Source organism: Plasmopara halstedii (assembly GCF_900000015.1).
Source record: "Plasmopara halstedii genome assembly, contig: Scaffold_650, whole genome shotgun sequence".
Lineage (NCBI taxonomy): Eukaryota > Oomycota > Peronosporomycetes > Peronosporales > Peronosporaceae > Plasmopara > Plasmopara halstedii.
In genome coordinates, this window is record NW_020187567.1 from 179,114 (window position 1) to 198,590 (window position 19,477).

General features: G+C 42.3%; 7 protein-coding genes across 7 annotated transcripts; 5 read left to right on the forward strand and 2 right to left on the reverse strand.

Moving 5' to 3' along the window:
* Positions 1-466: 466 nt before the first annotated feature.
* Positions 467-825, reverse strand: PHALS_12687 (uncharacterized protein; the record flags this gene model as incomplete). Its single annotated transcript, XM_024728286.1, has 2 exons — positions 467-644; positions 707-825. 2 exons carry the CDS (start codon positions 823-825, stop codon positions 467-469), a joined length of 297 nt encoding a protein of 98 aa, XP_024578778.1.
* Positions 826-940: 115 nt separating this feature from the next.
* PHALS_12688 (uncharacterized protein) lies at positions 941-1,885 on the forward strand (the record flags this gene model as incomplete). Its single annotated transcript, XM_024728287.1, has 1 exon — positions 941-1,885. One exon carries the CDS (start codon positions 941-943, stop codon positions 1,883-1,885), a length of 945 nt encoding a protein of 314 aa, XP_024578779.1.
* A 130-nt stretch (positions 1,886-2,015) lies between these two features.
* On the forward strand, positions 2,016-2,598 carry PHALS_12689 (uncharacterized protein; the record flags this gene model as incomplete). The annotated part of the gene is made up of 5 exons (XM_024728288.1): positions 2,016-2,114; positions 2,172-2,202; positions 2,271-2,310; positions 2,383-2,534; positions 2,591-2,598. 5 exons carry the CDS (start codon positions 2,016-2,018, stop codon positions 2,596-2,598), a joined length of 330 nt encoding a protein of 109 aa, XP_024578780.1.
* Positions 2,599-2,614: 16 nt separating this feature from the next.
* PHALS_12690 (hypothetical protein F443_05208) lies at positions 2,615-3,843 on the reverse strand (the record flags this gene model as incomplete). The annotated part of the gene is made up of 3 exons (XM_024728289.1): positions 2,615-3,035; positions 3,099-3,740; positions 3,788-3,843. The coding sequence occupies 3 exons, from the start codon at positions 3,841-3,843 to the stop codon at positions 2,615-2,617; spliced, it is 1,119 nt and encodes a 372-aa protein (XP_024578781.1).
* Positions 3,844-8,230: 4,387 nt separating this feature from the next.
* PHALS_12691 (uncharacterized protein) lies at positions 8,231-8,523 on the forward strand (the record flags this gene model as incomplete). Its single annotated transcript, XM_024728290.1, has 2 exons — positions 8,231-8,335; positions 8,416-8,523. 2 exons carry the CDS (start codon positions 8,231-8,233, stop codon positions 8,521-8,523), a joined length of 213 nt encoding a protein of 70 aa, XP_024578782.1.
* A 4,897-nt stretch (positions 8,524-13,420) lies between these two features.
* PHALS_12692 (glutamate dehydrogenase) lies at positions 13,421-14,994 on the forward strand (the record flags this gene model as incomplete). The annotated part of the gene is made up of 3 exons (XM_024728291.1): positions 13,421-13,603; positions 13,667-14,798; positions 14,858-14,994. 3 exons carry the CDS (start codon positions 13,421-13,423, stop codon positions 14,992-14,994), a joined length of 1,452 nt encoding a protein of 483 aa, XP_024578783.1.
* Positions 14,995-15,704: 710 nt separating this feature from the next.
* PHALS_12693 (Protein kinase-like domain) lies at positions 15,705-19,348 on the forward strand (the record flags this gene model as incomplete). Its single annotated transcript, XM_024728293.1, has 7 exons — positions 15,705-16,093; positions 16,159-16,227; positions 16,287-16,370; positions 16,435-18,990; positions 19,060-19,121; positions 19,206-19,275; positions 19,339-19,348. The coding sequence occupies 7 exons, from the start codon at positions 15,705-15,707 to the stop codon at positions 19,346-19,348; spliced, it is 3,240 nt and encodes a 1,079-aa protein (XP_024578784.1).
* Positions 19,349-19,477: the final 129 nt, after the last annotated feature.

Consider the following 19,477-nt stretch of genomic DNA (forward strand, 5'->3'; position numbering starts at 1 on the left):
ATATCCGTCTTCATCTAAACGCTTCACCTCACAAAAGTGTGGTCGTGGAATCACTTACGTGAGCTCATGTAACACTCCGGATGTATTAACTTTATGTTAAGACGATTGATTTAGCCTCAATATCTTTCGGGCTATGATCGTAACATGTCCAATATGACAAGACCGCAAGACGCTGCATGTGTAGGTTGATTAATAGCATTGATCGGCAGACTATGGCATGGTTACGTATCCTTGCATTTCAGTCTTTTGTGGATGATGACGGGAGAATGCTAAGGCTGTGAAGCGCAACCGGCCACTCATTAGTCAGTTGGTCTCCTCTTCACAGGCTCAAGACTGGGTCGGTAGCTGTACTGGCAGGTTAATGAACATAAATTGGGCCGTTTACAGCAAAACCTGGACTTGATAAGCCTCAACCACGACGTTCAAGATGTGCTTTGTCCTTTATAAGATCAAGCACTGAATAACGCTATTGTCGGACTCCTGCATCGCCGAAGTCAGCTGTGAAGCCGAAGAACGACGTGCCTACTTTCCAGGCAAGCGCGTTGAGTCGTATAATTTCGTCAGAACTTGATAGTAGCAGTGTTGCTCGAATGGTGGGTACAGATATAGCGGACTGATGCTGCTCTGGTCGCAAGGGGTATTCCCTAGGAGGCAGGCGCGGTCAGGAAGCTCTTTTAAACATACTCTTGCTCGCACATCTGCTCACCGAGCGAGGAGAAGGCCAAATCGCATAGCTTTAAAGGGCGACGTTTGGTGAATCAAATTTATACTCACGTCGTGTTTGGGCTGAAGCGACCACCGAGTCTTGCTGCTATTCTTTCGCATTATGACAGAAAATGTCGATTCTTGAGCCAAAGGGTGCGATGATGTTTATATTATGTAGTGACTAAGTAAATACAACTTCGAAAAATAATGTGTACATTGTGTATTAAATCTCATCATGACCTGCAATGGCGACGACGCCGTGTATGCGTCCATCTTGAACCGCATGGAGCCGTCGGAGCAACTTAAGCTGCTGCAAAAGGTTATGAAAAAGGAACACAAAGCAATTCAGCGCCGGATATGTCGAGTATCCGAGTCTTTGTCATCCCTGCGTCAGCTGCATGTGGCGGCAGCGCGTTTAAGACCTAGTGGTGATTGGATTTCAACGACGCTGCAAACGCAGCTTAAGAGTATCGAAGAGTTTCGTCAAAAATTGGAAATCGCGGTGGAGAATTTAGAAAATGTTATTGAAGTGGAAAGGAAAAAGAAGAGAAGACGACGATTTGACAAGGAGATAGCAGGTTTTGAGCGCAAAGTGGTTGTCGAAGAGAGTGGCAAATACGTTAAGGAAGCAGAAAAACATGGAATCGAAATGGACTCAGTGAAGAGGGAAAAGGAAATTATTATAAAACAAGAACAAAACGGACCCTATGTCGACTTTTTTGAAGTAGAGGACAATGCCGAAAGGTTAGAGGGACTAACGGTCAGATTCAGGGACATTGCTAACTGTGGAGGATGTGAAGTTTTAGAGACTTCTCAGCTGAGTGAGAATGGAAAGCCAAGGATTGAGATAAAAAACCACCATAGGGAGGTCGGAGACTCAGTTTCTAAAGTTGTTACGACTGAAGGCAATGAGGTGGAGGATGGAGAAATAACGCCAGGAAAAGAAAGTGATCATGACTGTATGAGAAATGTCATCGAATTGCCGTTTGGTTTGATTAGTGTGACCTCTGAAACATCAATGAGAATGAAAATGGAACCAATGACGTTACAGGACTTATATACCAGAAAAGCTGACAGCCAAGACATTGCTCAAGACAGGATAGCAGTACAAGACGAAGTGGAATCTCCTATTGAGCTTCAATTGCCAGAATCGTCTGATTCTGAGGAATCGGGGCTATAGATTGCGATGTAGAATTGGTGGAAGGAACTGTGCGGACAAATTTTCTGTTTGCGCGAAGTCGTCAAGGCTGTCAACGTCTGTTGGGTGGTTGCGGGATGCTTGTGGATGATCAAATTACCAGATCGTAGTCATGCAAGTTGAATATTTATTTGCACTCACGCTCAATACTACTGAGATTGGGTATGGTGTTGTACTGTTATTAACTTGGCCCATCGTCAACGTGGGCATGGTATTTTTAGTGACTTTGAAGTTTCGCATGACTAGAAATTGAGATCAAGGTGGATAGCCCATACATTTGAGATTGGCTAAACAAAAAGGTATTGATGACGCTTGTCTGATTGCTAGCATCCAAGCTGTAAGAAGCACTCAGCCTCTTTCTTTTTAGAACGAAATGACAGCCAAAAAGTAAGCTTTCGTGAAGCTCAGTACTATAATGAGCGCATTTAAGACGTACGCAGATTGCTGCGTGCCACCAAACATGCTTCTCGCATATTGAGATGCGATATTTCGACAAAATTACTTCAAGAGGCTCATTCGTGTGAGTATCAGCTAGCTGAGAAACCACAAGTATTTGAATTAAGTAATGCAGTCGCACGTTCCTGTCCCAAAATGTATAATAATTGGGGTCAAAAGTGCTCTCATTTTCATGGTAAGCCCGACTCCTTGTGATACAAGATCTTTCTTACACATTGATGCTTGCCTTAGTCTGTTAAGCAATAGATCAGTCATTCACTTCGCCTTGTGTACAGCCACGCGAATATATTTGCCATTAAACGGATAGCCATCCATCCGCAATGCGAGAGTCATACCCTCCAACGCAGCAAAGCGAACAACAGCGACTCCTACTGTACTACCGTCTGTCATTGTGGGCATCTGGACCGACAAGACCGCGCCAGCAATTCCAAAGTATGACGAAACATCTGCTTCATTTGTAGTGCCCCACGGCAGTTCAGACACAAAGACCTCGTACGGACCATTGTCGCCGGCAGCAGCTGTATGCTCCAACTTCACCAAAATGTCTGATGTTGGGGTCGACTCTACCCGCTGTTTTTTCACTTTCGGCTCTTCTTCTGCGTCAGGATTGGTACTCGAAACTACAGTCTGAGGAGCATACGCTTCTCGTTTCCTTTCCAGTAATTCACTCGATGATCTAGAGATTCAAAACGAATTATTTACACTGCAGAGTTTCGTAAAGATAAAGAATTCCACGTACCTAATATACTCATCGATATCATCATGCACTTTTGCCATCTTGTTCAGTACATTGCCCATCTCTTCCAGCGTTGTCTGACTCGTCAGGGGACTGAGCAGCACGGCAGAGATCAAGTGATCTAATACCAACACCAATTCATTTCGCAGTGCCTTGTCAAGACCCGTGAACGTGTCATTTTTGATTATACTGGCAATAATATCTACGTCTGCAAAGTTTTTTTCAATCCATGTATCGTTGCGCTTGCGTGTGATGCGGTGCTGAATCTTTCCAAGTAGCTTTAAGACTCGCTCGCGCCTTTGCAGCTCGCTCTGCTTTTGTTCGGCATCAGCACTCGCCTCTGGAGCCTCAGCTTGAAGCTTACGCTGTTCATCAATGAAATGTTTCAGATTGGCGCTAAATTTTGAGTATTTTCGCTTGATCTCGACGCATGTGGCCGCATTCTCACGGCTTAAGGGTACATCCAGCTTGGCCACAGCTTCTTGAACCTTTTGGGCTTGCTCCACACTCTCTAAGCACGCTTTCATGCGCGTTTGTAGGTTTCGAAGCTCGTCTTCAATAGCTGATGAGCAGTACGAGCTTAAGGCGTCGCCACTTACGCGCGCAAGGATGCGTTCGAACCCACTCATTGCCCAAGTTGGAAACCTGTACGAATTTTGTTGAAATTTTTCGTCATTGGTGTGGAGAGGTACCGAAGTTTAGTAAACGTAAATGGTGTTTCAAAATTAGGTTTGGTGAGCCTCCGCATTTTTTTAAACATCATTTTTTCAAATCTCGCATACTCAAAAATGTTCGTGTGCAGATAATTCTGTATTATTGCATGAATTGACTTTTACCCGAGAATTGGCCATGTCCTCATGATCTGAACTCTTTTCAGGTCTGCATACATTCCTCATTGCGCACGAATGGGCGTGTGTAGCATAAGGGTCAGTACCAAATGAAGGTAAGTTTGTCATGGTAGTGCTCCAGCGTAATGCAAACATAGAGACAGACATTATAAAGTTAGCAAAATTGCGGGCATTATATGTCAGTATGGCTCTCAGTTGAGCATCTTTATCAACAGCTTGCAGCGTTGAATTTATCGTTTGCTTCCATCGCATCATCTACGATACTAGAACCTTGTGTCATGCATCTTGCCATAATTGAGATTGCGGGCGGAGGCTGCTCCTATTGGTACTTATAGACATGGTTTGGGAATATTCGAGTATGTTGTCAACTAAAGATTGATGCAAGAAAGCTGTCATGCGCCACGCACAGAGAAAGCCTTGGGTATTTTGGGCACGCTTTAATTGATACAAATACGACGGATTGCACCAAACCATTCTCTACTTATCTTATTAAGAAGGATAATTTTTTTAAGTAAAGTAAGCGTGAATGTTCTTAGATATCAATTTTACTATCTGAAGTAATTGACCTCTACATACTGCATAGCACGAAGCTAGCAGCATACGTACCCCACCGACTCAGAGTCTAGTCAATGTACTTCACCGTATTGCTTAAAAGGTTCGCTTGCAGTCCGAGGGGCAGTAATATGAGTTTAACGCACACAATTATAGGGCTCTTACACCATCACAACGCTCCCACACGATGCACAAAGTGAAAGCTATGTGAGCACCGCCGAGCCAAAAATTTGTCTTCCCCATTACAAATACTAGTTCTAGATCTCACGAGCATTTATCACAACATAAACTAATTTATCGAATTTCTTGATTAGCGATTCGTTAAACAAGCTATGCTGTTTTTACGCTAGCGAACTGCAAGTCATATTCAATGAGGCATAAAATGCATCTGAGGCATTTTAAAAGAAAGTAACGCTCCGAGTTTCATTCAGACACCCGCGACCACATCAGATAAGTTCGGCATGCGGTACCCCCGTCTACAAAATCTTTCCAAGAGATGCGTCATTTTATACGCTCCGCCTCCGTCACGCTCTTTATGCCTGCTTTTAAGGGCGGAGGGTGTATCGATACCTTGCCGCAGAATAAGAGCAGGAGTTGTAGCTATTTTCGACCGGGTCGTAATGAATTACATACAGTCACAACTGCTCTATGGTCCACGGTGAAGCCCTTAGACATCTTTGTGTGTGCGCCATCCGTTCAATCGGTGATCAAAACACTCGCTCGGAAGCTGCCTCAAGAACATATTTTGACCTCATTTTTTTGAGTGCTGTTTACGGTTGGCGTAGCGGCTATATAGTAAATCGTTCCTTCATGGAGAAGTACCAGCAAGTATACGATCAAATCTGTGCACCGGGGGGGAAACTTGTAACCACACCCGTTTTACAATCTTACAAGCTAGCTCTGCCAACTAGATTGTCATTCAAAGCTTGCCATCATCGACGTCAAGTTTAACGCTCAGCACCTCACTTTTCTCATATTGAAGGACATGCTGGTACAGCTACCGGCCAAGTCTCGAGCTTGCAACCGGCCAGGCTTTACTCGCTAGTGGTAGGTGCGATCAGCTGCCCGTTTAAACAGAGCTGCCCGTTTAAACAGAGCTGCCCTCTGTTTGCCTCTGTTTAATGTTTGGAAATGTTTACACAGAGGGTGTGCCAAGTTGATGACACAAGAAGAATCTCACTGGGGTGGAACCGCAAAACTCACAAAGGTTTTCACTGCGAGACCAAGTGAAATCAAACATATATAAATATTATAAGAGACGCATTTTGTGGCCGGATTCCATGATCTGTCTTGTTACCAATAGTTGCGAGGTGCGGGCAATACTGACATGAGTCATTTTTCAAATATGTTCGTAATGCTAGGGAATTTAAAAAACAATTGCTCGAGCCATTCGTCAGAAGCTCATCTACACGGGATAGTTGAGATAAAAAAACTTCTTCTACAAATATTTTGCATCCAACTAGCTCGTGCGAGCGAGGTTGATGGCTGGCATTTCGAAACCCAGGCAGTATTCGCATTCCTTAAAGGTTATAAGGTTGTAACTTAGCTTGCGTCCGAGTGGCGCACGAGAGCGGAGCTAAAATACAACTTTAGTAAGAACAGAGAGACAGAGACTGTAACTTAATTGGCTCCGATCTTCTCTGCTACAAATCCACAACCTCTTGCTTTGTGAGATCAACGCTAATCCAAAAAGTAACAAAACCATCTCCGCAAATGTAGGTAGGTTATCAGGGGTTGATAAAATCTTGCTATCAGCTATTAATTGTTGGTTGTTCTGCTTACATCTACTTGCTGCATGTTGCTTTTGTGTGCCCGCATGTCAGTCATTGCGTACTTCCCTCGTCACTTGTCGTCCAATCCTTTCAAGATGAATTAGCCAATTTTTGCAACGAAGAAAATCCATGCTTCTCCCAGCAAGTTGAGCCGTTCCAATAACCCTTCCGCCAAGTTAAAATCTCATCGTGGCGGTGTTCAAAGGGAGCGGACGATGCTTAAAATCTTATATAATATCGATACAAAACCTAGAGAAACACGTGCTGCGTTAATTCGCGCAGATAACTGGATGGGCTCATTTTCTCTCGCATCATATCCGCCCCGCGCATTGCTTCAGAGAATTACTTCACTACGCGATTACCCGGATTTTGTTTGATAAGGTGTGTGGGCATCTAGTCGCGGTGAACATGAACATTGTTGCACCATACATCTTTACACAATTCAACAGCATATTGCTGGAAATCGCCTATGGCGGCTCGAAACAATTCTTTCTGGCAAGCCAACTTTACAGAAATTGTCCATATACATTGTCTGTATCGTCACCGGTGACAATGCTGCTGACAGCAACGAGAAAATCATTTTATTCAGACCAAGGTCTGCAAGACCACAATACTGGTACTACCGGACGCGACACCGAATACAAAACTCATTCACCAGATATCTGCCGGAACCAGCAAACTGGCCAAGAATGCTGAAGCATCTGGCAAGAATTATACATATTGAAACTTTTCACATTCGGCCACATATAAATTACTCGTTGTAAATATTGGCCCAAAAGTATGCATCGCTCACTGACCCGCACGTCATTTATATAGTTATACTCTCAATCATGTGTTTTATATCTGATACCATACTTTTATTCTCATTATGAGCTCTACACATTCTTCGTACTAGTGCGGTCCGTCAGTAAGAGAGCGAAACTTGAAGCGAAAAATAGATGTACCAAGCGCTTAGACATATCTATCTCCGAAATTGAAATCAGAGCTTTAACTGCGTGACATAGGCTGTGTCTAATCCGTACACTACATATCGCTTTGAGGTGCAAGAAATCTAACAACTTGCAGTTAACGTGATGCAAATGCGCACTCACCACCTCAATCGGGCAAAATGAAATATCCTTCCTCAAAGGGTTAAATTGCGAGGGATGTTAATTTTCCATGGGAAAAATGGGTTATCGATGTCGCTGTTTGCAGCGACATATGATTGGTACTGATTATACATTGCTTTGAGCCTAGGAACTGCGCCTTAATATTGATGATAGTACACTTGGTAGCAACAGCTATTGTCACTATTTATTAAATCATTTTTGCCGTTTTGAGCTGGTAAGAAGCATATATAATTAAGCATATTGCTCATTGGCGTCTACTTGGAGCACAACACAGTATGAAGTAAAAGATGAAGCGTAACAAACAGCATAAATTGCTGATTTAGGCTTGGAGAAGCCAGAATCGGCCACGTATGAGGTTTTATTCCATATCTTTATAGACCGCCTTTTCTACCTCCCTAAGGAGTACCTGGCACATTTTTTTTCCAAGAAATTGGTGAGGATATGTGCCATGTCGGTATAATCTGAACAGAACATATGCAAGTGGTTGGCCAGGCCAAGTCAACACTTGAGTATATATGAGACAGGTGTATTGTCTAATCTGCAGTGGCCTTATCTCGGCTAAATTACTTACAGGTCATGCTTATCAACAAAGTAATCCAAATTGGGGCATTTAAAAAGCAGTCATAGAGCCCTCTGTGTACTTGCTTTTGCACTGAGAGATATCGGCGACTAGTCCATGCCAAAAGATCTTCTTTAAGTGGATCTATCCGAGCCCTACTCGCAATCGCTCAATGTGATGCTTCACATCCGACAAACAGTGACCAATTCGGCAATGAAAAGTATAAACTCAGGTTGCACATATAAACGAAGCGCTTTAAACAGCTGCGTTTCCAACGGATGATTAGCTTAATACAATGTGCTGGTCAAACAACGTGCAGATTCTCACCCTTTCAAAGATTGAGCTCTTGCGAGTGACCGAGCTCTACTGTCAAGAGCAAATCTTTTTATTAATTGAAGCTGTAAATATTTCGCTTGCTCTCGAGCGACGAAGATCTGAAGCTCTTTTTAATTAGAAAGCCACTGGGGTGTAGAAAATAAGGCACTAGGTATTGGTGAGATGCAACATGTGTGCGTTGCTAAGGCTTTGGAAAACACGGAGTTTGAGAGCTCAGAAGTTACAATGCGCTTCCACACCTATACCGCTTAGCCGTACAAAAAGGATTGCCAGGGTTGGTGAGATGTTGCGAGATCTTTCTAATTATTAATGTTCGCCTTAGTGTAGATGTTTATAAAATATGGAAGGTGAGGTTGCTGTGTAGCTAGTTGGATAAAGTATGGAGCTCTAAGTAACACGTTCCTCCGCATTTTCGTTTTCAATCATGCCAATATCTCAAATACGTCGTGTATCTGTAGGCCTGGGTTAAATAGTGACTCTTATATCTTTCTATGAAGAATTACAAACTATTCTGGGCTAAGGAGGATTAAACGCATGAACATTGTATGCTGCAGCGAATACCATTCCAGCTTGAGTTCAAATGTATCGAGTATCACACGACTATCGCGCTTAGAATATAACCTTATAAGAAATAGAGTGACCTCTTAGCTACTTAGCGGCACCATGGTACATGCAGATGTTGCATCCGACATCAATGACCTACGCTTCAGTCTGTCTTGTTTGAGATGCACGAAATGCTGGGCTAGTACAAATGATCACCCTCGAGAAAATATTAGTCTTACACGCGCATGGTGGCTCACCAATAAAATGAGGGTATATATTAGACCTCGTTTAGACTAGATTAGTGATGCGCAGCCCCAAGAATCATGTCTCTTGCTAATTAGGATAAAAACTCCATCCCAGGGCTCCGGCTGTCGACATCAACATTTATGCTTTGTAACGCCACTAACGTATGACACGCGATTGTCTCCAACAATTGACCGTACGTGGTGGCATTAAGGATGACATATACAAATACCATATGCGTTAGTACTTCCGTCTGGGACGTTGGCTAGATGGCGGGAGGCCCTTTTGTACGTTCCTGTAAGTCTAAAGCTATTGGACTCGAGTCTCAAAATACCAACTTATTCTAGGTATGGTCTGAATGGAGTTTCACCAGCTTAAAAATGGCTGGGAGTCGAACACATTACGTGCCATGCACTTCTTTCTTTATAAATTCAAGTGGATTTGTAAAACATTTATATCAGAAAGCATAAACTTTATAGGCGCCCGCGTGATGCTGCAATAGCTTTGGTGCAGAAAATAAGTTCTTTCAGATTGATGAGCTGCTGCGGTCTCAGAATAAGTAATAGCGATCGCGTCTCTCCAGTAGTTTTCTGCGGAAAAAGTAAAGTAAGGGTTTTTGTGGACAAATGATTTAACCAAATATTATGTAAGAGAATTGTTCATTGCAAGACATCGTCTTAATCAACATACACGTAGTCTTACCAACCTTTGCTGGCTAAACAGTAACAATACATCTTGGTACTATCCTCATTATCAGTCTATAGCAGTTTCTAGTCGAGTAAGAGTTTGAGGCTTCGCAGAAATAGCTAAACGACTTCGTCTTGAGGATCAGGCGGACACTCTCAATTAAGTTGCAAACACATCCAGGGAAGCTGTCTTCGATGGCTCTGTTTATGGTAGACTACATACGACAAAGAAGCCCTGTTTATTTACTAAATCATGAGAGCCACAAGACCCTTCATCTTTCGCAGGTTATTTTGGTACCTTGGTGTAATGTGGGGTACACCACGGTACATCACACTCATAGAACTCGTAGAGCTCAAAATTGAATAAAGCGGCGATTTTCCCCTGCAACGCGCCTATTATCCTGGTCTCATTACCAGGCAAGAAGGTTTAAATGTCTTTTTAAAGGTAAGCTATGAATGATTTAGTGTCAGCGCTCGTCATGTGTAATCTTAATATGTCGTTAGAAGTTACTAAGGCGATTCAGATACATATGGTGTGATTGAGATGTCGAATTTACGCACTTAGATTTGGCAATATTTAGCACTAATTGCAAACACACGCCGTATGTGAGCGTGGTACTCTGCACAATACAGCTTATAGTTGGCTAGAAAATATTCATCACTACTCGTGACAATGAGTCTAAGGATTTATTACTCGATGAGGATTCTCGCACATGCGCGATAGCCCTGTAGATGGCTATACTTCTCTCTTCTTGCAACAATGTCGCTTTAACAGAACTTTGAGAGTATCGCGTTGGCGATTTAGTCGATCAGACCAGTATCAGAAGCAATCTCGAGGATTCACTCGATGCAGAGTATTAAAGGGTTGTTGAAACTTGTTTTCAATCTTTAAAAGCAGACAAGCAGAAACTTTCTAAGGCACACCATTTGTATGATTGTATAGTCTGCAACGCGTTCATATCATTATATTCGTTAATTTGATGCAGCAAAATGTCATATTTGGCTCTTCCCCGCTGTTTGAAAGAGAAAAATAGTGATAATCTGCTTGGTAATTAGCTGAGGATAAATCATCATAGCAGACCATCCTAGTGCGTCTCGAAAACAAGTAATTCGTATTTGTGCGACGCATCATGTCGTGCAACATACCAAAGTAGAAGTTCCCGTTGCCGTGGTGGCAATCAATTGATCTATATAAGAAGCGCAAGCAATAAAACTAGCGGCGCAAGATCAGTCCTAGCGTGTCTTTCGCTATCTAGAAAGCATGATAATCATGACGAGCTAGATCTCACACGCATCGTCGAGCATGGATGTCAGATACAATTGTTACTATGTAGTGCGTTGGTCCGAAACACTCACTAAAATAATTATAGCTTGCAAATTCGTTTGGCTAGCAATCATGTTGCGGATGAGTCAACATCATTATTAATCTTGTAGTGTCAAAAATAAGTATCTCGCGTTAGTCGACAATATCTCTCCTAGTTTCTGCGTTGAGTTTGCTAAAGTTGCTACTTGCTTTTTTGAAACCCAAATTGGCGGTAGAGAATGTGTACGTAGGTTTGCTGCCCGTGCTGATCTTTTTAATCGTGTGACCCATGCTTCGCAGAATGGGCTGAGATTCACCGCATAATGTGCGTGGATGACGTCACAAGTATTACGTTAATGTTCACAGTTACTATCATGATTAAGGATATTGTACCCGAACATAATGGTAGTCGTTCACTGGTCTGGCTAAATAAGGTTGCTTGTAGAAGCTGCCAGAATGATCTAAACGGATAGGCTTAGATCTAACACAGAATTGCGAACTAAGGACATGAATATATTCACTTCGGTTCTATTAACAAACCAACATTTTGATCCACGACTCACGATTTGGATAAACACCACTATTTAATAAGCTTAAAAGCAAGTATTGTCGTATTGCCTCCTTAGCTCCTTGCTGTCAGTGTGATATCATTTCTCGCTGGTAGCTCTGGGCTCTTGTTTTCTCCGTAGTGTCAAGGCGTGCACAAAATTCGATTGTTTTTCGGCAATATCTGGCACATATATTCAGGTGGATGGTTGCTTTTTTTCTTCCATATTTGCTGGGCATGACATGCGATAAATTAGCGTCGTGTACATCATAGAAATAAAAGATTTGGCAGCTACACGTGTCTAACAAAACTGACCCTCTATTTGATCAATTGAAATTTCAAGCACATACTGATTGGTCAAAAGAGTATTGGCAATTAGCCCTATGTTATATATTTTGTACGTAATTAGCGCCGTTTTTATCATATTTTATTGGCGAACACTTTTGTGTTTGTGAATAATGATGAATAATTCTGCTAAATGAATAACTACATGTCTGCCTATTAATATATATCTGCTACAACTATAAAGATATGTTTGTCTCCAAAGCCAGCTTTAAGGCAATTAGCATAAGTAAGTATGACTTCAAGTTCTAGTACTACTCAAGGTTTGTAAATTGGGCTTCATGTAGCAAAATGTACGGTGTATTTGATCACTCGTTAGCCCACTAAAAAGCGGAAAAAACGAGTAACTTCTGCTCTCGCGGCTAGCTTGTTTGGGCATCCGTACGGCTGACGAGTAGTGATATCAAATTATTTCGCAGGAAGATTTTTTGCTTAGTACTTGATGAAATTCGCCAAACAAGTGAGGGACGTATTTATTGGTTTGTAGTAATCAAAACCGACCCAAATACTGGTAAAGCTATATTTCGGACTGGGCATCTCAGCTACACTATCAAGCAATTCAGAGACAATTTGGATTGCATCGACCAGGTTTAGAAGAAAAATCACAGATTAGACGAGGAAGGTCACGAAGGCGAAGATCGTTACAGTCAGGCATGAAAGCCTATCGAAATAATATGCTTCAGTCGAGAGGCATCGTCAAGAGTAACTGATAGTTTACACTGTACGTAAGCTTAGTGAGGTTTTGACCAAACTACAGATCCCCAGAAACATTATTTTGCAATGAATTAGCTTCTCATCTCTGATCAGCTTTAATAATGAAAAACAGTGTAAACAGATTACAACACTGTAAGAAAATAAGCTAAATCTTAAAAATAAAGTTGATGCGCAAGCTTATAAGCGAAAATCACTTCGTGCTCGGGAATGCGAGACTCTTAATTGCAAACTGCTACAACTTTGCTTGTTAAATGACATTGAATGTGGCAGAATCATTGACCATGTCATCTCCATTAAAAATTAGAGCATTGTGAGAAATGTTATGCTGTAAATTCGTCTAATTTAAACACTTTCAGATTTATTATGTTTGAGCTCAATTTTAAGTTATCATGGGTCACAAAACATTACGGATAAATTATCTAACTTACCATTGTTTATACTAAATTGACAGCAAATATGTTGATTCATCTCCTTGCTCCTGCTTGCTTTGCTTTGCTGCAACAGCATGTTTAAATTTACAGAAATTAAAGAACCCAATAGCATCGTTTCTGTCGTTGGACAAGAACTTGATACAAGCTGTCGTCTAGTACGCATAAACTTTGCTCAATCTTTTGTTACCACATTATTAAATACGTGATATATTTTTTTTGATTGATTGGCTACGTTTAAAGAGCTTAAAAGATGACAAATATCACTCTTTTCGACCACCACAACCATCTTCAGACTTAGAATCTTGCAATGTTGTGGACTCTCTCTCGCTATTCAAAGCCTATGGCACCTGCCATGGCTCGTTCCACTTCATCACTCATGTCGGACGTTCATGGAACTACACACGGCAAGAAACATTGGAAGAATAAACCGCTTTTTCGCCGCGGGGGTGACAAGCGGTTCCGCAATGGTCAAGAGGCTGCTGATATGCTGATGGACGAAGTTATTCGTCGTGATCCCAACCAGGTATGAAAGTCTTTTATAGATTATATTTCTTTGTTATTAAACGTTTCCTACTTCCGTCTATAGAACGAGTATGTGCAGGCTGTGCAGAATTTTGTCAATTCCGTCGTGCCCGTTTTTGATCGATATCCAAAGTACGCATGGGTAATGAAAACATTGATGGAGCCCGAGCGTGTGATCCAATTTCGTGTCCCATGGATTGATGACGAAGGTAGCAGTCGTGTGACCCGCGGCTTTCGTGTGCAATTCTCGAGCGCTCTTGGTCCGTATATGGGTGGCCTACGGTTCCATCCAGACACAACTCATGGCACTGCCAAGTTTTTAGGCTTTGAAACTATTTTTCGTAACGCATTAGCGGGTCCATACGGCGGTGCACACGGTGGTTCAGATTTTAATCCAATGGACAAGAGCGAGTCAGAGATCATGCGCTTTTGCCAGAGCTATATGACAGAACTGGCTAACTACATTGGTCCTCATACAGATGTTCCCACTTCTGGTGTTGGTGTTGGCCCACAGGAGATTGGATATATGTTTGGACAATACAAGCGACTGCGTCAACTACACCCTGGAGGGACAGAAGGAATTTTAAGCGGAGGTGCCTACCACTATACTCAAGTTACGGGTTATGGCGTTGCACACTTTGCTAATCGCATTCTTAAGTCTCGTGGAGAATCATTCAAGGGCAAACGTTGTCTGATCTCGGGAAGTGGCACGGTGGCTCTAAACGTGGCACACAAGTTGTTAGATTTGGGTGCTATTCCGATTGGTATGAGTGACAACTTTGGCTATGTAGTTGAGGAACAAGGCTTTTCACGCAAGGGTTTGGAAGAACTCAAACGTATTAAAAAGGAGCGCAATGCACGTCTAGGTGCTTACATCATGTCATCCACTACTGCCAACTATTATCCGAGTGAAGAAGGTCGTCTTTGGGAGACTCCTTGCGATTATGCCTTCCCATGCGCGATACAAAACGACGTGGATGCTGAGGCCGTGCGTTTGCTTGTCAAGAATGGCTGCAAGGGTATCTTTGAGGGTGCCAACTTTCCCTGCACGGACGAAGCCATCAACATTATCAAGCAGCACGGTCTTGCCTTCGGTCCGAACAAAGCGGCGAATGGAGGTTCTTTTGCGCTGATTAACAAGAACATTGGTTCATCAACGCAGCTGTCCGACAGCGAGCTGGACAAGATTGTGGAAGGTGCGTTTCGACGAAAAATCTTACGATTATGATATATATATTGACATGTTTATGTGTAGAGTACATGCACAATCTTCACGATCGCGTAGCAGCTACTGCGGAGGAGTTCAATGCGGCGGGCGACCTTCACGTTGGATCCAACATAACGGCGTTTATGAGCGTAGCGGCTGCAATGTTCCGTCAAGGCGTAGTGTAAAGAGGTTTGAGCGTTTCGATTCACGCTCAATACAAGTCAATTTTGCTTTCATTAGTTCTGAGCTTTTGAGCAGAAGTTTACTGAATCGAGCTAGAACGCGCAGTTGTTACGTCAGTAGATATCATGTAATGATGCAGTAACATTTTAACGTTTCACTTGAGCCCGTTCAGTCAAAATGTCCAGCAAACATGATGAACAGGCGCGAGGATACTTACGCACGAAACGACACAATAGCTTTAACGGATACCATTACCGAGCAAAGTTAATTACCGTCATTAGATGATCCTCATAGAAATAATAATATAGATGCCTCCCTTCATCATCGTTGATTATCATTAATGCTTTATCAAGTAGTCTAATTTTTATAAGTTTCTCACAAACAACAATCGTGTCATCATGTCAAAATTCTAGTTAAAAGACCCACGTTATTGACGGCATATCAGTTAGTACGCTACCAGCAGACCAGTCGGCCGTTGGAAACGGAAGGAGCTATGGTGCCGTCAAGTTGACTTTTCAAATAAAAGAGCGTTTAATGTTAACGTCAGACTGTTTCAACTTGAGTTTCTTGGTCCTTCCCATTTCGAATCTTCATTTTGCTTTTGTTTCAACTACAACTAAAGCCTTCACTACGCCTAGCGCGTACACCGTAATCTTGCCGTGAAGATAAGTTTTACTGACTATCAATCATAAATTCGACACTTTTAAAGAAAATGCAGTCGTTCCACGTGATTCTACTGATAACTTTCTTGATTTCGAATTGGAGCAACGTTATTACGTCAAGTGACCTTATCTGTGACCACGTAAGACTTGGATCCCAGTCTGCTACCAAGTGGACTGTGCAGTGTATCACCAGTTCAATCACTAAAAACTCGGCATATTTCAATCCACTATCGGTGAAGAATTTTTACATAGACAATGGAACATCCGTTCTCGCATCTGCCTCGGAACTGAGACTCTCGTCAGCATTTGCTGAAGTTGATTTCCTTGTATCACCTTCAGTCACTACATTTTCATTGCTAGCAGCTCCAGGATATCAGCCGAAAAAACTCGTGAACATTCTCTCTACAGCTTTTGCTGAGCTCTCAGCACTCAGGGCATTGTAAGTTTATCGAGATCATACTAATGATTTGTTTGTAACGAGTTAATCGGAGAGTTTGATTTCAGATACCTGGAAGGAATCCCACTTTCCCATGGTAACCTTCATTTAGTGCTGCCATCTTCTATCCAGACAATGTAAGTGAGCTACAGATAGAAATGGTATTTTGGTCTCATCCTCATTATTGATCCAACAGTTCGATCGTAAACTGCGGACTCAGTAACTTTTCGATTGAGTTTGCTGACAATTCTGCCCTTGCAAACTCGAGCATTTCTTCGATGTACGTCGTCGTACACTCTTTCCGACTGCAGAAAACACTGACGCGTTTACTGTTTGTTCACCAGCGATATTCGTCAGAACAAAATTTACGAAATACCAGCTTTCATTTATGAGTTACCGAGCACAGTATCATTGATTGATCTTCGAGAAAATGTCATGAATTTATCAACTGAGTCTATTACGAACAAGAAGCAGTTAAATTCGTGGCTTGACGTTGAAATTTTAAAAATCGACGCAGATACACGAAAAACGTTAGATTTCCCAGCTCAAGAAGTAAGAAGTTCGATAGTGGGCACTGCGACAGATATGGATAAATCAAAAGATTTGTACAACCATTCTGTTTCAGCCTCGTCAAGAGGCAGCGAAACTGTGTCTACAATGGAGAAAGATAGTAGTCTGGATACAATTCCGGTCGCGATTGTCGTATTTAGTATAGCTACCATTCTGGTTGTCGGCATCATGTTAGCGTTCGTAGCGCGAAAACGAAGGCGAATGCAAATTCACGAAACTGATGAGATTTTGGCTTTACCACATCCTTTCGATAAATCAATTTTACCCACACGATCAGGAAGCTCGAGCCATTTTACTACTACGATCGAGAGTGAGCTCTCTGGAAGTCAGATTTTGAGTGGAGAAGGCAAACAAGAGGTTGAAGATCGTGACACTTGCTTTATTGTGCCAATGTCTCCTACTAATTCGGAACTTTCGTACACTACAACAGCAAATTTGATCAACGCTGGCTATGTTGACCTAAAGACACCACATGAATCAGACCAGCATTCTCACCATGACACTTCAAAGTACGAGCGTAAGGATAGCAATCATTCTCTTGAACTGCTAAGTACTCACAGTACAGCAAGTATGACGGCATCAGATCAGCGAAGTGCGGCTAGAAATACTCTACGATCAGCATTGACCACGTTGCTTTCGGTGAATATCGACCAAGGTGCTCCAATGTTAACTGTTAACACGTTTCAGTATTCTTTCGATCCACAAACTTCGATCGAGGAAACTGCGTTTGCGTTTTTCGTCGAATGCAAACTTGTCAATCAATCTTCTGAACACGCACTGTCCGGAGGATTTCAAGTCAAACAGCTTGTATTGAAATTTTTTGTCGAGGAAGACGTTGATTACGCTGGTCGCGAAAAATATGCTTTAAGGTGTATGTCCAAAAATGAATCAGGTCGCTGTCATGTTTCCCAGTTGTTCGACGACGCGCTTGATTACGATTTACAAGTTGGCCACTTCCATGACGCTATCACATTGAAATGCTCTATCTTGGTGCTGGAGAAACCATTGCAAGCACATTTCGCTTTATCTCGTCAAACTCCAGAACACCAAGTCTCTCTCTTTGTAAATGCTATTCGTGCTGTTCATTCTCAGTCTTTAGTTCATGGAGCACTCGACACGAATAGTTTTACAGCAAATGCATCTGACGAGAATCTAAAATTCTCGGGCCTCGAGCAGGCGTCACGAGTAGATCACAATTTATCTCGCTACGATATGGACATTCTATCAAGCAGCCAGGCAGAATGCTTGCCACCTGAAGTTGCTGCTTATTTATTGGAGGATACGCATCATTTTCGTGCAGCAATGTCGCTGGACATATGGAGTCTTGGCGTCATAATTATCAAAATTTACGCTGCTGGACGCCGTTTGGAAGAGTTTAAAGACTGTAAAACATCGTATGATGTGTTCGAGTGCCTGCGCGATGTACAAACTACTGACAAAGCCGCAAACGGTTGCTTTTTCGAGCGATCGCTTGCTCAATTTGTACCAAACAGTGATATGAAGAGTCTCGTGCGTCAGTGCGTACATTTGAACGCAGCATCAAGACCTTCAATTGACTTCATTGCAAAGCACAAAGTTTTTCAGCCGAAAGAACGCGAAGTTTCTCGAGCAACTACAGTAACAAATGCAGCTACGATTCGAATGCTCACAGCAATTTTTGAAGAGAAACATCTTTTATCGTTACTAAAGTCTACCAAATTACTTCAAGCTATTGAGCCTGAGCGTGAAAGAAGTGGAAAAGAACTGATGTCTGTTAAAAATCAGATCGTAGCACGTGACGACGTTACCCCTGAACCTTTGCCGCCAAGTCTGTGGCTTTTCCTACCACCAGTGGATCTTGGAATCGACTTAACACAGCGCGCAAATTGCTACTCAGTAGAGCAATGGGTTCTCAAGCTAAAACGTCTTCAACAGCAACGTGCAGAGGAAGTGCACTTTCCGCTTGTTTTTATGTGCGAGACGTGTGAAATTGGTTCTACAATCCCGTGCAGTATCACCACAAATACACAATACGGTGTCAGTGTCACCTCCTCATTGCTTTCACTTGTAATGCCACTTGTTCGAGAAACAATGCTTTTTATGGAAGCACGTGCGATTCTTTCGAACGGACTAAGTGTTGGTGAAGCAAGTGGACTCACTGGTCCTCAGCAATGGGAAGAATTGCGAACGTTCTACTGTGCATTAGAACGCATGGAACTTGCTACAATTAATCCGGTGAATGAGATCGAGTTTGCACTGATGGAGCAGCAACTTAAGTCTCAAGATCAAGCAAAGGCGCGAAAAGTGCTTGACAAACTTACAATTTTGAATTTCAGCGAAGACAAACGCGAGTACGTCCGGAGTCTACTCGACGCTTTGGTCAGTGATGAGAGTAACTTAGCTTGTATTGAACGTAGCAGTTGGGCAGCATTGCAACGTTGTAACGTCCGTGGAAAGAACTCATCATCATTTAGTCATACGCGTTGGTTATGTAGCCATCATGCACTACTTCAAAATAAAGAATAAGCTGTTAAGATATAAAATACAAACCTTTTTGAATGTTGAGAGTGTAATCAAGTGCAAGGGGTAATTTCAATAAGTCCAACCACATTGAGTGAAGAACAAGGTTATACAATGTACGAATTCACATTGCACTAAAGTATCGATACTAATGAAAATGATGGGTCTCTGTAAAAAAGATGTCCGTGAAACACGAGCGCTGATAGCTTTCCGGCAAGCAAAAGCAGACATATTTGCTATCGGAAATGTACATAATATGTTATGTCAATCTTGAGATAGAAGAGCAAAGCAAGTACTTAATTTCGTTGGAGCTCCGAG